Source organism: Penaeus monodon, chromosome 3 (assembly GCF_015228065.2).
Source record: "Penaeus monodon isolate SGIC_2016 chromosome 3, NSTDA_Pmon_1, whole genome shotgun sequence".
In the NCBI taxonomy this organism is placed as follows: Eukaryota; Metazoa; Arthropoda; class Malacostraca; order Decapoda; family Penaeidae; genus Penaeus; species Penaeus monodon.
In genome coordinates, this window is record NC_051388.1 from 36,452,358 (window position 1) to 36,464,857 (window position 12,500).

At 39.1% G+C, this 12,500-nt stretch overlaps 1 protein-coding gene and 1 pseudogene across 1 annotated transcript in view; one reads left to right on the forward strand and one right to left on the reverse strand.

Annotated features, from left to right (window-relative positions):
• LOC119586107 (G-protein coupled receptor-associated protein LMBRD2-like) overlaps positions 1–1,659 on the forward strand; it is a 4,061-nt gene extending 2,402 nt beyond the window's left edge. The window contains exons 2-4 of the mRNA XM_037934802.1: positions 60–111; positions 982–1,158; positions 1,477–1,659. Of these exons, the coding sequence (XP_037790730.1) occupies positions 60–111; positions 982–1,158; positions 1,477–1,659 (412 nt within the window). The remainder of the gene's footprint in view (positions 1–59; positions 112–981; positions 1,159–1,476) is intronic.
• A 5,097-nt stretch (positions 1,660–6,756) lies between these two features.
• The window catches only part of LOC119586119, a 6,656-nt pseudogene continuing 912 nt past the window's right edge, over positions 6,757–12,500 (reverse strand).

Consider the following 12,500-nt stretch of genomic DNA (forward strand, 5'->3'; position numbering starts at 1 on the left):
CCCCCCTCCATTTGGCACTCCGCCTCCCCTGCACACACTCATCTGCTACTTCCGTGCAGCAAGCTTCCAGAAAAAGCTGAAGCTAATGAGCATGTCAGTGATTTGCTACAGGTAATGTATATGTTATATGTATTTTCCCTATTTCCCTTTTGAGTTTTTTTTTCTTCTCTTCCTTTCTTTTGTCCTTATACATTATTACCTCCAGGAGAATATGGGGTTCACTTGGCTTCTGCTCTGGGTACTATGTGAAGCCGACTGGGATTGCCTCCGGAATCTTTTACAGGTGCAGTTGGTGCATAGCGCTTGCCACGCCACACCAACAAACATATATATTATTTTTTGTCACTTGTATGCACAGCATGATTTTATTTTTGGTGGAATATTCAAAGGTGTTTGATGTGTATTTTTAGTTATTACATTGAACTTATAGTAGCCTGGTTATGGTCATTAGAGTCTATTTCAATAAATAAGGTATGTTGCTTGCTGTGTACAAGATTGAATGTGATTTTATTGATGGTTAAAAAAAAAAAAAAAAAAAAACTCCTTTTCTTGAATTTTAGTTTTATTGAATATTGTATGCAGTGATATACAAGGCTGCTACCACCCATGGCTTCAGTTCTCCCCTTATTTGTGTCATATTTCAAGACAGAGTGCCAAAAGACAATGTGAGTAGTTGACATGAGGAGTCAGATCACATCAACAAGAGTGAAGATTACTTACAGGTTCATATCAACACATCACGTTCTCCTTCAGGCAATTACATTTATTATATTGTTCTATATAAAGAACATTATAAAATGTAATGCACGCATCATCATAACATGATGTGAATAATCTGAAGCCGTGACCAAGTTATCATTGATAAACAAGTTATATAGGGTTCATTTTTATATACACATGAAATTCAAAGATATTTGTTTCGTTATATAACGCACACAACAATAGTTATTTCCTGTCTAATGCTCTCCTTCCACTTTGCAGAGCATGCGGGCCCTGGGGGGAAGCATTGGCTTGGGTCATCCACTACGTTCACACATGGATGTCATTGAAAATAAGGTCCCTTCAGAGCTCCTAGATAGAGTTCGCCAGCACCCCACTCCTGACTCCCCGCATGCAGATGTACCCTCCGAGAAGGCACTCGTCAGGTTGCACAAGCAGGTGAGGAAGAGGGATGAAAGATCCATGATGAGGTGAGAGGAAAAGTTGGAAGCTGCACTTGCAGATGCCAGAGCAGATGGAAGGTTACATAAGCTGCTATGGAAATAGTGGGTTAGAAGTGACTGTATATCAGAAAGGGTGAGGGAAAAGGTAGACTGCACTCCATAAGCATTGTTGATTTTTTAGCTTATTCATAATTTTCCAGAAACATTAATCAAGAAAAGAGTGATTGAGTTTGTTTATGTGTACATTTGATTCATAGACAATTCTCAAACTGTTTATCTCTCCTGTAACACAATTCCAAATTCATCTTTCCAGTTAATAAAGGCCCTGCAAAACCAGAGACGCGTGGAGACTCAGTGGGGCTTGCTAGTGGAGAACATTGCATACTTGGAAGACACTCACCGGAATGCAGTCTCTCATGATACCTCGTTCAAGCACTCAACTCCACCCCGAAGGCATTATCTCATCTCTTATGTTTATACCCCTACTGTAGGTTAGTTTAAGAGTTTTGGAGCTTAATACTTGAATGTGTGTATATCTATATCTATATCTATCTACCTATCTACCTATCATATATATGTACGTACACACACACACACACACACACACACACACACACACACACACACACAGCACACACACACACACACACAGCCACACACACACACACACACACACACAGACACACACACACACACAGCCACACACACACACAGCCACACACACACAGCCACACACACACAGACACACACACAACACACCCCCACACAACACCCACCCCACACAGCCACAAAACACACAGCCACACACACAAAACAGCCACACACCCCACACAACAGCACACACACACACACAGCCCCCACCCCACCACCACCACAGCCACACCCCCACACAAGCCACACACACACACACCACACACACACACCCGCACACAAAACACAAAACCCCACACACCACACAGCCAAAACACACACAAAACCCACACCACACAGCCACAAGCCACACACACACCCGCCACAAAACCCCCACAGCCACCCACCCCACACACCCCACACCCACACGCCAAACCCCACACAGCCACACACACACAACCACCCCCCCAACACGCCCCAAAAAGCCACACAAAAACACACAGCCACACACACACACACACACACACACCCAAAACAAAAACCACACACACAACACACACAAAACCACTAAATATATATACATTTTATTTATATATACCCTCAAAATACATGTATTTCTGATGAAGATATGATAAAAACTGGTAAAACACTCTCTTGTATTGTGAAAAATATTAATTCCATTCATCCCTTTTTCACATATTTGTATGTATTTTTTTTCCTACCACTTTCCCTTTTTTTCTTTTTTTTTTATTTTCCAAAAATTAAATCAAAGGATTTTTTTTTCCTCCATCTATTTTTTTTTCTTATTTTTTCCCTTCTTTCCTTTTTTCTCTTCTCCCCCTTTCTTCCTATTCGGGGCTCTTCTTTCGGGTTTTTTAACAGCCTTTCAGTTGCTTAAAACCATTTTTCTTAGGGACAAATAACTAATTGAAAAGCATTGAGCTACAAAGTGCTTCAAAATTTTTTTATTTTTTTTTTTGAAATAGAACCCTACTATGAGTATCCTCTTTTTTTCACCCATGTAAAACTCCCCACAAAATTCATGTCATATGCCTTCTCCTTTTGGGCCCTCAAGGGGGTTGTGGCGGGGGTCCACCCGGGTGGCTACCTCCCTGCTTTCAGTGGCTGTGTGCTGCGCTCTGGGCCCATAAAAGTGGTGTGGTCTGACTCACCTTTTTCAGCCATCCCCCACCATCTCACTCTTTGCTGTCTTTGTCAACCTCGAAAAGGGCCAGTACGATTACTTCACCATGGGGAGGTAAGGGGGGGGAAACGTTTGGGGATTTTTTTAGCTTTTTGTTTTTTGTATAAAACTTTATTTCTTAATTTATATTTTTTTTTTTATTTCATATTTATTTTCCCTTTTATTAGAGGAGTTGTTTTTGAAATGTATAAAAGATGGGGTTTTTGGGAAAAAAAATAAAACCTTGGGAAACCCGGCAGTTTTAAGTTTAGGCTAAGAAACTTTGATCATTTGATTATAAAATTTTGTAGTTTTAAAAGAAATAAAAAGGACTTACTTTATAATATCTATATATTTTTTTTAAATTTCTATTTCTTCTTTTTTTTAAAAAAAACTTCCGGGTTCTATCATCCCAAACCCAGGGCCCCTACTTTTGCTCTGTGTCCATACTAAAACCCTCTTCAAGATCCGTGTCTAAACCCGAAATTTACCTGGTTTCCACACCCCCAAAACCCAATTAGTACTCACTCATTTTCCTGGGGGATAAATCCCTGTGCCCGACTCACCCCCCCAAAATTTTCCTCAACTTCCTCTCCCTCATTCAAAAATGGACTCCCCATGTCTCAAAGTCCTACGGGACGAAACACATTAAAACGCAGGTGGGGGAAATGTGGGGCTGTGGATGGATAGTAGGGAGGTGGTTTTTGGGAATCCATCATTACCATCATCACCCCACCCACCATCACCACCATAACCACCATCCCCACCACCACCATAAACCTCACCATCACCATCATCACCATCATCACCATCATCACCATCATCCACCACCCATCACCATCATCCCCCTCATCATCATCATCATCTCATCATCATCTCTCATCTCATCATCATCCCCAATCATCACCATCATCATCAATCATCATCATCATCATCATCCATCATTTTGTGTGTTGTGTGTGGTGTGTGTGTGTGTTTTTGTGTGTGTGTGTGTGTTTGGTGTGTGTATTTGTGTGTGCGGGTGTGTGTGTGGGCGTGTGTGGTTGTGTGTGTGTGTGTGTGTTTGCTATGTTATGTGTATGGTGTGTGTATGTTTGGGGTGCTTGTGCTTGGCTTGTGCTTGTTTGTTGTGTTTGTGTGTGTGGGGTGTGTGTTTTGTGTGTGTGTGTGGTGGTGTGTGTTGTGTTGTGTGTGTGGTGTGGTGTATTGTGTGTATGCTTATGGGGATTGTATGTGTATGTGTGTGTGAAATGCTTGGCTTGTGCTTTGCTTGTGTTTGTCTTTGGTTGTGTGTGTGTGTTTGTGTGTGTGTGTGTGTGTGTTTTTTTACTTCTGTGTTTTCAAATTATTTAAAATTAAATCCTTATTATCATATTTTTTTATTGATGAATTGTAAACTTTTTTTTTACCATAGATAAAATTTTTCCCTGTTTTTTTATTTTGGGAGCTTCCAATTTTGTCTTTCAAACCAAAATCTTATCAAAATTGTTACATATTTTTTCAAACTTTAAATGCTTTTTTTCCCTTTTTGCAGATAATGGGCCCCTATGGATGTGATCAAAATTTTTCAAATGATGGCTTTTAAAATTACCCTTTCCCCAAAGATGAAAAGTTGCCCTGGGGTTTGCCACCTACTACAGCCTAAAGGGTCACGGCTCCTCTCTTCACTGGGCTTCCAAAAGTTTTATGTCAGTGATGACCTCAAAATTCTGACCCCCATCGAAGGGAAAGGAAAAACACTTTTTAATAGAGGGACTTAGGGCCCTTTTCCCCATTTTTTGTGTTTTTTATTTATGGAAAAATTTAGTATTTTTAAAGGGTTTTAAAAATTTTTTTAAAATTTAAAAAATTTCCCTTTTTTTTTTTGACGTAAATTGAGAATAGTTAGTATGGGGTAGAGGAAGCAAAAATCAAGGATTAATGGTCCCTTTTTTCAAAGTTGTAAAACGTTTTTGCTTGAATTCCCCAAAGGAAAGATATTAAGCCAACACTGGAGCAAAAGCTTATTCAATTTAGAAAAAAGAGCCCAAAATAATCTGTAATCAGCAAAATTTTTGGGCATTCTGGAATTATAAAAAATCTTCTAAGGTTTTTCACCTTGATATTTAAACCCTCCCTCTACAAAAAAATTTTAGGGTCTTGTGTGTAACTGGCTGGAGATTCATCTGGTTTTAAAATATCTGGTTGATTCCCAACGAGGGCACGGCGACGCCAGAGGGGCAAGAAGACAATGGGTGCTCGTCGCAGGGAGTTTCAGAGAGGGTTTGGGGGGGGGTGAGTCATCTGCCATTTTGTACAAAGGGGAGTGTTCCTAAAATTTTTTTGGGATAAAAGCCAAAAAAACTTTTTTTGTGCTCCTTTTAAGGGGTTAGATTTTTTGTTTTATTATGTGCTAAGATATTTTTTTTACAAAACCCCAAAATTACATCACTGCCCAAATTTTGAATAAATTTCAAAATAGTGAGAAGGTTTTTCATTGGGAAAACATAAAAGCCATATGCGGCGATCAAGTGGTTTGTTTTTTAAAAAAATACAGGTTTTAAAAATATGTTTTTATTTATTCCCTCTACTCACCAAATTATTCCCCTCAGACTGCCCCTCAACTTTCCGAGGAGCTAGTGCGTCCCATAAAACGTAGGAAACCCTTTTGGGGTCAGCCCCCCTGGAGCTCCTCGGGGCTCAGACAATTTGCCGGGCTTTCTCCCCCCAAACCCCCCTCCTCCTTGACCCCTTTAGGGGTTAAAATTAAACTGGGCGGGGATTTCTAGGGTTCTGGTTTTTTCCCGGCCCCGCCAAATACTCAAAGGGTAGGGCTCACCGCCTTACAAAGGTCTGTTTGATGAAAGTCTGGGCCACCATGGTTTTTGGGACTGAGAACTATCTGTCTTTTTAATAGGAAGATGTCCAGGGTTTATGTAAATTAGAAATTAGGTGGCCCCCTAATAAATGTTTTCTTATTTAGTTTATTAAAATTCATTTGGGAATGTGTACATCTGTGGGGGGAGAGAGAGTGAGATAGAGAGAGAGAAATTTGGTTTTTTTTTATTTTGTAGGTCGTTTTGGGCTTATTTTTGCATCCTCCATGCCAAACTATCCAGGGTATTCAGAATTTTGAGAAGGTTCTTTTTTATCCATATTCCCTTTAGAAAAAGACGAAAGCTATTCCCTGACAATTATGATGTCCCCCTTTTCTCTTTCTTTTTTTTCCCCCTTTTTTTTCATATTGTTGGGCCTTAATTTTTTCTCCCTTCCCCTTTACTGTTTTTCGGTCCTCCAAAACTCACAAGCCCCTTTTACAAACCTTTTTGGTCTTCAAAAAGTTGGGAGCAAGGGTTAAAGGGGGTTTTGATTGTTTTTTAACATATATATAAAATTTTTTTATATTTTTATATATATATATAATATAAAATATATATATATTATATATATAAATATATATATATATATATATATATATATATATATATATATATATATAATCTATATATCTATATATACATATATACATATATATATATATATATATATATATATATATTATATATATATATATATATATATATATATATATATATATATTATATATATAGATATATATATATATATATGTATAATATATATATATATATATATATATATATATATATATATATATATATATATATATATATATATATATATATATATATATATATATATATATTATATATATATATATATATATATATATATATATATATATATAATATATATAATTTATATGTTAAAAAACATCAAACACCTTTAGCTTGCTGCCACTTTTTGAAGACCAGAAATGGATGTAAAAGAGCTTGTGAGTTCTTGGAGGACCTGACAACAGTGAGGAGGAAGGGGAGAGAATTAAGGACAACAATATGAAAAGAGGGGAAAAAGAGAAAGAGACAAGGGGACATCAGTAATTGTCAGGGAATAGCTTTCAGTCTTATTCTGAAGGAATATGGATACAAAGAACCTTCTCAAAATTCTGAATATCTGGGCATAGTTTGGCATGGCAGGATGCACATAAGCCCACACAGACCTACACACATGAACACACACATTCTCTCTCTCTATCTCACTCTCTCTCTCACACAGATGTACACATTACCATTGAATATAATAAACTAAATAAGAACACAGTACTTATGGCCACCTACATTTCTAACTTACATGAACATGGACATCTTCCATATTACAAGACATGATAGTTCTTCAGTACTCAAACCATGGCTGGCTCAGACATCATCAAACAGACCTTTGTCAGGCTTGTGAGTCCTAGCCCTTGAGTACTGTGCTAGGCCAGAAAAACCAGAGATCCTAGCACTACCCCGCCCAGCTTCCATCTCATCCTCAAGGGTCAAGGAGGAGGTGGTTGTGTGGGATGAATAGTCGGCAATATTGTCTGAGCCCCCGAGGAGCTCCAGGTGGGCTGACTCAGAAGAGTCCCCCACGTTTTATGGGACGCACTAGCTCCTCGGCACGTTGACGGGCAGATCTGAGTGGGAATAAGTGGTGAGTAGATGATAAATCAAACTATATCTTTAACCTGTATAGCTTTCAAAACAAACCACTTGATCTGCCGCATATGGCTATATGTGTTCAATGATACCTTCTCACTATTTTGAAATCTATTCATAATTGCAGATGATGTAATATTAGGGGTGAAAAATATCTTAGCACATAATGAACAAAATATCTAAGCCCTTAATGAGCACAAATAAGCTATTTTGCTTTTATGCATAAATTTTAGGAACACTCACCTGTACATACTGGCAGATGACTCACCACCCCCAAACCCCTCTCTGCAAACTCCCTGCGACGAGCAGCATTGTCTTCTTGCCTCTGGCGTCCCCGTGTCTCTGTTGGGAATCAACCAGATATTTTAGTAACCAGATGAATCTCTCAGCCAGTTACACACAAGACCCTAAAATTTTTTGTAGATGGATGGTAAATATGCAGAGGCTGAAGAACATTAGAAGATTTGTATAATTCCTAGAATGTCCATAAATTTGCTGATTACAGATTATATGGCTCTCTTCTCATATGAATAAGCATTGCTCCAGTGTTGGCTTAATGATCATTCATTTGTGATATTCAAGCAAGACTCGTCTTACAACTTTGAACAGAAGACCATTATATCCTTGAGTTCATTCCTCTATCTCCTACTAACTATTCTCAACTTACAGTCAATAAAAAAAGGACACTTTTAATATTTCAAAACTATTTAAAATCTTTACAATACTAAACTTTCATAAATAAAAAACACAAATAATGAGATAAGGCCTAAGTACCTCTATTCACAAGTGTCTTTCCTTCTTCGATGAGGTCAGAAGTGAGGTCATCATCTGACATGAACTGTTGGAAGCCCAGTGCAGAGAGGAGCCGTGAGCCTAGGCTGTAGTAGGTGGCAAGACACAGGGCAACTATCATCATTGGGAAGTAGATGTTGAAGCCATCACTGATAATTTTGATCACATCCATATGGCCCATTATCTGCACAAAGGAAGAAGCACTAAAGCTGTAAAATATGTAACAATTTTGATAAGAGTTGATGAAAGACATAATTGGAAGCTACAAAGTAACACACAGGAAAATTCATCTATGGTAAACATAAGTTTTACAATTCATCAATCAAATAATATGATAATAAGGATAATTTAAAATAATTAGAGACACAGAAGTAAAACACACACACACACACACACACACACACACACACACACACACACACACACACACACACACACACACACACACACACACACACACACACACACACACACACACACACACACACACACACACACACACACACACACACACACACACACACACACACACACACACACAACAGATGATGATGATGATGATGATGATGATGATGATGATGATGATGATGATGATGATGATGATGATGATGATGATGATGATGATGATGATGATGGTGATGATGGTGATGATGATGATGATGATGATGATGATGATGATGATGATGATGATGATGATGGTGATGATGGTGATGATGGTGATGATGGTGATGATGGTGATGATGGATTCCACAACCACCTCCCTACCTATCCATCCACAGCCCCACATTCCCTCACCTGCGTGTAATGTGTTTCGTCCGTATGGACTTTGATGACATGCGAGTCCATATGAATGAGGGAGAGGAAGTTGAGGCACATTGGAGGGGTGAGTCGACACAGCATCATCCCAGAGAAGATGAGTGAGTACTCATCTGTCTGGTGGTGTGGAGCCAGGTAATACAGGTTGAGTACACGGATCTTGAAGAGGGTTGAGTATGCACACAGAGCAATGTAGGCCATGGTTAGGGATGATATGACCTGGAAGTTTTTATTAAACAAAGAAAAATAGATTAAAAATATATATAGATATTATAAAGTAAGTCCTTTTATTGCTTTAACACTAAAATTCTATAATCAAATGATCAACAGTTTCTTAGTCCTAAACTTAATCTGCAGGTTCCTAAGGTATATTTCTTGCCAAACCCTATCTTTTATATCATGCACCACAACTCCTCCTAATAAAGGAATAATAACTATGAAATAAAAAAATAAATATAAATTAAGAAATAAAGTTGATACACAAACAAATAGCTAAAAAAGTCCCAAGCGTTCCCTCCCCTTACCTCGATGGTGAAGTAATCGTAGCTGGCCTTTGCGAGGTTGACAAAGACAGCAAAGAGTGAGATGGTGGGAGATGTGCTGAAGAAGGTGAGCTCAGACCACACCACTGCTACTGACACCAGAGCGCAGCACACAGCCACTGAACGCAGCAGGTAGCCACGGATGCGACACCGCCACAACCACTCTAGAGGGCAAGAGGAGAAGGCATATGCACATGAATTTTGTGGGGAGTTTTACATGATGAAAAAAGAGGATACTCATAGTATGATTCTATACAAAACAAAAATAAAAAAATCTCATGATGCACTTTGTAGCTCAATGCTTTGCAATTAGTTATTTGTCATAAGAAACTGGTTGAATGCAACTGAATGGCTGTTAAAAAACAGAAAGAAGAGCCAGAATAGGAAGAAAGGGGAGAAGAGAAAGAGGAAAGAAGGAAGAATAAGAAAAGGAAATAGATGGAGGAAAAAAAAATCCTTTGATAATAAGGAAACTAGAACAAAAAGAAAAGGAAGTGGTAGGAAAAAAAATACATACATATATATGTGTAAAAGGTATGAATGAGAATTAATATCTTCACAATACAAGAGATGTGTTTGACCAGTTTTGATCATATCTTCATCAGAAATACATGTATTTCTGATGATATATATATACATATATGTATATATATTTAGTGTGTTTTTTTGTGTGTGTGTGTGTGTGTGTGTGTGTGTGTGTGTGTGTGTGTGTTGTGTGTGTGTGTGTGTGTGTGGCTGTGTGTGTGGTGGCTGTGTGTGTGTGTGGCTGTGTGTGTGTGTGGCTGTGTGTGTGTGTGGCTGTGTGTGTGTGTGTGGCTGTGTGTGTGTGTGTGGCTGTGTGTGTTGTGTGGCTGTGTGTGTGTGTGGCTGTGTGTGTGTGGTGTGTGTGTGTGGGGGGTGTGTTGTGTGGGGTGTGTGTGTGTGTGTGTGTGTGTGTGTGTGTGTGGCTGTGTGTGTGTGTGGCTGTGTGTGTGTGTGGCTGTGTGTGTGTGTGGCTGTGTGTGTGTGTGGCTGTGTGTGTGTGTGGCTGTGTGTGTGTGTGGCTGTGTGTGTGTGTGGCTGTGTGTGTGTGTGGCTGTGTGTGTGTGTGGCTGTGTGTGTGTGTGGCTGTGTGTGTGTGTGGCTGTGTGTGTGTGGTGGCTGTGTGTGTGTGTGGCTGTGTGGTGTGTGGCTGTGTGTGTGTGTGGTGTGTGTGTGTGTGTCTGTGTGTGTGTGTGGCTGTGTGTGTGTTTGGCTGTGTGTGTGTGTGGCTGTGTGTGTGTGTGGCTGTGGTGGTGTTGTGTGTGGCTGTGTGTGTGTGTGTGGCTGTGTGTGTGTGTGGCTGTGTGTGTGTGTGTGTGTGGCTGTGTGTGTGTGTGTGTGTGGCTGTGTGTGTGTGTGTGTGTGTGGCTGTGTGTTGTGTGTGTGTGTGTGTGTGTGTGTGTGTGTGTGGTGTGTGTGTGTGTGGTGTGTGTGTGTGTTGTGTGGTGTGGTGTGTGGGTGTGTGTGTCGGTGTGTGTGTGTACGTACATATATAAGATAGGTAGAGAGTAGATAGATATAGAATATAAAAATATACACCCCATTCAAGTATTAAGCTCCAAAACTCTTAACTAACCTACAGTAGGGGTATAAACATAAGAGATGAGATAATGCCTTCGGGTGGAGTTGAGTGCTTGAACGAGGTATCATGAGAGACTGCATTCCGTGAGTGTCTTCCAAGTATGCAATGTTCTCCACTAGCAAGCCCCACTGATCTCCACGCGTCTCTGGTTTTGCAGGGCCTTTATTACTGAAAGATGAATTTGGAATTGTGTTACAGGAGAGATAAACAGTTTGAGAATTGTCTATGAATCAAATGTACACATAAACAAACTCAATCACTCTTTTCTTGATTAATGTTTCTGGAAAATTATGAATAAGCTAAAAAATCAACAATGCTTATGGAGTGCAGTCTACCTTTTCCCTCACCCTTTCTGATATACAGTCACTTCTAACCCACTATTTCCATAGCAGCTTATGTACCTTCCATCTGCTCTGGCATCTGCAAGTGCGCTTCCAACTTTTCCTCTCACCTCATCATGGATCTTTCATCCCTCTTCCTCACCTGCTTGTGCAACCTGACGAGTGCCTTCTCGAGGGTACATCTGCATGCGGGGATCAGGAGTGGGTGCTGGCGAACTCTATCTAGAGCTCTGAAGGGACTTATTTTCAATGACATCCATGTGTGAACGTAGTGGATGACCCAAGCAATGCTTCCCCCAGGGCCCGCATGCTCTGCAAAGTGGAAGGAGAGCATTAGACATGAAATAACTATTGTTTGTTGCGTTTATAACGAAACAAATATCTTTGAATTTCATGTGTATATAAAAATGAACCCTATATAACTTGTTTATCAATGATAACTTTGGGCACGGCTTCAGATTATTCACAACATGTTATGATGATGCGTGCATTACATTTTATAATGTTCTTTATATAGAACAATATAATAAATGTAATTGCCTGAAGGAGAACGTGATGTTTGATATGAACCTGTAATAATCTTCACTCTTGTTGATGTGATCTGACTCCTCATGTCACTACTCACATTGTCTTTTGGCACTCTGTCTTGAAATATGACACAAATAAGGGGAGAACTGAAGCCATGGGTGGTAGCAGCCTTGTAAAATCACTGCATAACAATATTAAATAAAAATAAAATTCAAAAAAAGGAGTTTTTTTTTTTTTTTTTTTTTAACCATCAATAAAATCACATTCAATCTTGTACACAGCAAGCAACATACCTTATTTATTGAAATAGACTCTAATGACCATAACCAGGCTACTATAAGTTCAATGTAATAACTAAAAATACACA